The 4,202-nt window shown below is 51.2% G+C and overlaps 1 protein-coding gene across 2 annotated transcripts in view; it reads left to right on the plus strand.

The window, feature by feature from the left end:
* Positions 1 to 2,522, plus strand: part of COQ4 (coenzyme Q4) — an 18,945-nt gene extending 16,423 nt beyond the window's left edge. For both annotated transcript variants that reach the window (XM_023510604.1, XM_023510605.1), the window contains exons 6-8: positions 395 to 524; positions 1,135 to 1,228; positions 2,001 to 2,522. In XM_023510604.1, coding sequence (XP_023366372.1) covers positions 395 to 524; positions 1,135 to 1,228; positions 2,001 to 2,172 — 396 coding nt within the window. In that variant the 3' untranslated portion in view covers positions 2,173 to 2,522. The remainder of the gene's footprint in view (positions 1 to 394; positions 525 to 1,134; positions 1,229 to 2,000) is intronic.
* Positions 2,523 to 4,202: the final 1,680 nt, after the last annotated feature.

Consider the following 4,202-nt stretch of genomic DNA (forward strand, 5'->3'; position numbering starts at 1 on the left):
TGAGGTTGCTGTGAGCTATGACACTACAGCACTCTACCTAGCACTTAACAGAGTAAGATTGTGTCCCAAAAAAAACAAAACCAAGAAAGCTTGAATCTCTTAAAGCTTGAACCCATTAAATAACTCCTTATTCCTCCCTTACCCTCTACAAACTTCTTTGCCATAGATGCCAACAGGTGCCAAACATGTTTGAGTTGATATAAGCTAAGGAAGTGCTAGTGCCACCATATTCCCTGCCTGAGGCCTCCCTAGCAGCCAGGTATAGGCAGAAACTAAGTCCCAGGGTCTTCCAGTGGGAGTATGAGCTTGGTGATGTGACAGTGTCCAAGAGTGGCTACAAATTGGGCCCTGGAAACTGTCAGGAAGGGGTTCAGTGGATACTCATGATTGTCAGAGGGTCTCCCCAGACACTCGAGCTGCCACCCGCTTTGTGGACGATGAGGAGCTTGCGTACGTGATTCAGCGATACCGGGAGGTACACGACATGCTCCACACGCTGCTGGGAATGCCCACCAACATCCTGGGTGAGTGCGCCCAAGCCAGGTGCCTAGAGAGCAGGGAATGAGTGGGGAACTACAGCCCGCAGGGCAAGGCTCACCTGTCTGCTGCCCTCCCCTATCAGCTTGTTTGGTACTACATTTTCTGCTTTAGCCTAACACCTTGGTAGCATCTCCCCACTGCCCCTTATGGCTCCTATTCTGATGTAGCAGGGTCTAAACACTGGTGCTCCTAGTCTTATTCTGCTCTTTAGCTTCCTCCCTGCTCTGAAACCTCAGCAATTCTCTAAGGCAGTGGTTCTCAACCTATGCGTCATGACCCATAGGAACTGTATTAAAGGGTTGAGGTGTTAGGAAGATTGAGAACCACTGCTCTCAGGTGGGGCTGGTGGGGACCATCCCAGGCTCCTCAGCCTGAATTTTGGGATCCTCTGCATTCTAACCTCAAGCTTCCTTTCCGATCTTTCTTTTCGCTAGACCTTCTCTACCCTAAGGAGAGTGCCCCAGAGCCCAACACAGGCTAGGACTGACTCCTCATCAAGATTAGAGAGGAACAGATGCCTCTGGTGCCCAATGAGCACCATTGGCTTCTCCGTTAGGCACCTGTTCACCTCCCAACTCATCCTTCACTCCCCAGGGGAGATTGTGGTGAAATGGTTTGAGGCTGTCCAGACTGGCCTGCCCATGTGCATCCTGGGTGCGCTCTTTGGACCCATCCGACTCAGTGCTCAGTAAGTTTTTGAGTGGTGGGGGGCTGAGCAACTCGGGGAGAACTCAGAGGGGCCAGGGCTCCCAGAAATGGAAGAGCCTGTAGGCCCCTGTGCAGTCCTCATGGTTGTCCATGAAGCAAGGATAACAAGAATGGAACATAGAGAGGAAACTTGCCTGGGCCGGTGTCTGCAGGGCACAAATAAACTCTGGATGTTTCAGGGGACCGTGGGACCTTTTAGGCTCAGTGCCAGGTCAGAATGACAAGAGTCAATGGGAAAGCGAGTTGGCGTGAGATTCAGGAGTTTTAAGCCTCAGATTTAAGCCTGAGCTTTGGCATGTTCAACATGTGTGGTTTTGGGCATGGGATTTTACCTCCCTGAGCTTATGTTGCCTCATCTGAGAACTAAGGATAATAATTTCCTTCTTAAGTATCTGAGGGGATTAAGTGAGAAAACATACATCAAGGCTTGGCGCCAGCCACATACACCTAAGGTGGCGGGTTCGAATCCCCAGCCTGGGCCCGCCAAACAACAATGATGGCTGCAACCAAAAAATGGCCAGGCGTTGTGGCGGGCGCCTGTGGTCCCAGCTACTTGGGAGGCTGAGGCAGGAGACTCGCTTGAGCCCAGGAGTTGGAGGTTGCTGTGAGCGTGATGCCATGGCACTCTACCCAGGGGGATAGCTTGAGGCTCCGTCTCAAAAAAAAAAAAAAAAAACATACATCAAGTGCTGAGCACAGGGTGCCTGGCCCTCAGGGACCTTCTGTTTTGTTTTTCTTCTGCTGCCCCACAGGAGCCTGCAAGTGCTAGTCTCAGAGCTGATCCCCTGGGCAGTTCAGAATGGGCGAAGAGCCCCGTGTGTCCTGAACCTGTACTACGAGAGGCGCTGGGATCAGCCCCTAGGGGCACTGCGGGAGGAACTAGGCATCACAACACCTCCAATGCATGTCCGGGGCATGGCCTAGGCTCTAAGCTGCTGAGCCAGGAAGGCCTGGCCTGCCTCCCCCTTGGGGACAGAGAGCTCCCTTGCCACTACCTTAATTTGTTGTAATTCCTGCTGAGGGACCTTGAGGACCAACCCTGGAGGGAGTGGTGGGGCTCCCAACGGAGTTAGGAGCTGACTGAAGAGAACCACCTGGAATGGCAATCAGCTGTCAGGACTTAGGCTGGCATGTCTCAAGTTTACAACTCCTGGGCTCTTCTCTTCCAGCCAGGTTTTTTTGGAGTGAGGACTACACTCAGTCCAAAGGCCTGAGGAGAGGGAGTGGATGAGGAGGAGAATATACTTCTGAATAAAGGCTCAGATCAGGTCAATTGTCTGCTTTTCCTCCCTTGACCCAATGATGCCCATGACTTTGGCAGCTGTGGCCCTTCCCAGCACTGAAAACAGAAATTTCCATCCCAGCCTCAGCTTTAGCTGCTTGTCCCCTGTCTTCGATAAAGACAGAGTTTTGCTACGTTGCCCAGATGTTGCCCAGGATGGTCTCAAACTCCAGGCCTCAAATGATGCCACCTTAGCCTCCTAAAGTGCTGGGATTACAGGTGTGAGCCACCACACCCTGCCTCTTGGCCCTTTTCTGAGCCCCATTTTCATCTTCAGTAAAAGGGGAATAAAAACAGAACCCACCTCTTAGGATTAAGTGAGGGTTTCCTGAGGTGATGTTCAGAAGAAAAAACATGAAAGGGCCCAAAGAACAGGAACTGTTTCGTTCTGACTGTTCATACGCGCAGAAGGAAAGTGTGAGACTGGTTCATTTTGCTGTGGCAAACAGGCATTTTTCTTGCATCAGAGCCAAGGAGTGAGGGCAGGTAGGATGACAAGTATCACTGGAAGAGTAGGTGGCCCTGTTCTGGGATGTAAACCAAAAAAACTTCCAAGATGTTAGAGCTTTTAGAGTTTGGGGGGCCAACTGCTCATTGTGTGGATAGGTCAACTAAGGCCCACAGGGAGACAAAGAATTGCCTGGAACACCTAGAAGACAGGTCATAGGCCCCTGGTTGCTATCTATAGCAATCAGTTTCCTATCTATAGCAATATAGATGTGCTATGTGCCAAGCAGTAAGTGCAAAGTACCAGAGATGCATCATTACTTTGATACTTGAAGGTCACCACCAGAGGAGGAAGGTGGTTACTTGGGTTTTACTAATCTGATCGTTGGAGCAGTGTTGGAGTTGTCTGAATAAGTGCCCAGCACTGCGACACTGGGGTTTGCCCCTGATCTTAGCCAAAAAACCAAGAAGCAGTGACACTGGGGCTCGAATCATCCCTGTGCCCATCACAACCATTTTGGGGCTCCCAGTGGCAGAGGGAAGGCATGGGTGGCTGGAGGCCTGCCTCAAAACCATGCACTTGGCCTGGCACAGTGGTTTACACCTATAATCCTAGCACTTGGGGAGGCCAAGGCAGGAGGATTGCTTGAGACCAGCCTGATGAAAGAGTGAGGCCCTGTCTACTAAAAATAGAAAAATTAGGGCTGGCACGGTGGCTCACACCTGTATTCCAACACTGTGGGAGGCTGAGGCAGGTGGATCACCTGCACTCAGGAGTTCAAGAGCAGCCTAACCAAGAGGAAAACTCTGTCTCTAAAAATAGCTGGGCTATTTGTGGTGGGTGCCTATAGTCCCATCTACTTGGGGAGTCTAAGGCAAGTGGATTGCTTGAGCCCAGAAGTTTGAGGATGCTGTGAGTTACGATTCCACAGCACTACTGAGGGTGACAAAGTGAGACTCTGTCTTAATAAAAATAAGCTCAGCGGTTAGGGCGCCAGCCACATACAGTGGGGCTGGCAGGTTCCAACCTGACCTGGGCCTGCTAAACAACAATGACAACGACAAAAAATACAGTCTGGTGTTGTGGTGGTTGCAGTGATTTAGATGACACCACTGCACTCTAGTCCAGGCAAGGGAGCAAGACTGTGTCTCAAAACAACGCTGAGGCTCGGCGCCTATGGTTCGGCCGGCTGTGGCACCAGCCACATACACCTAAAGTGGCGGG

The sequence above is a fragment of the Otolemur garnettii genome, unplaced genomic scaffold, assembly GCF_000181295.1.
Source record: "Otolemur garnettii isolate 467f Iridium unplaced genomic scaffold, OtoGar3 scaffold00014, whole genome shotgun sequence".
Taxonomy (NCBI): domain Eukaryota; kingdom Metazoa; phylum Chordata; class Mammalia; order Primates; family Galagidae; genus Otolemur; species Otolemur garnettii.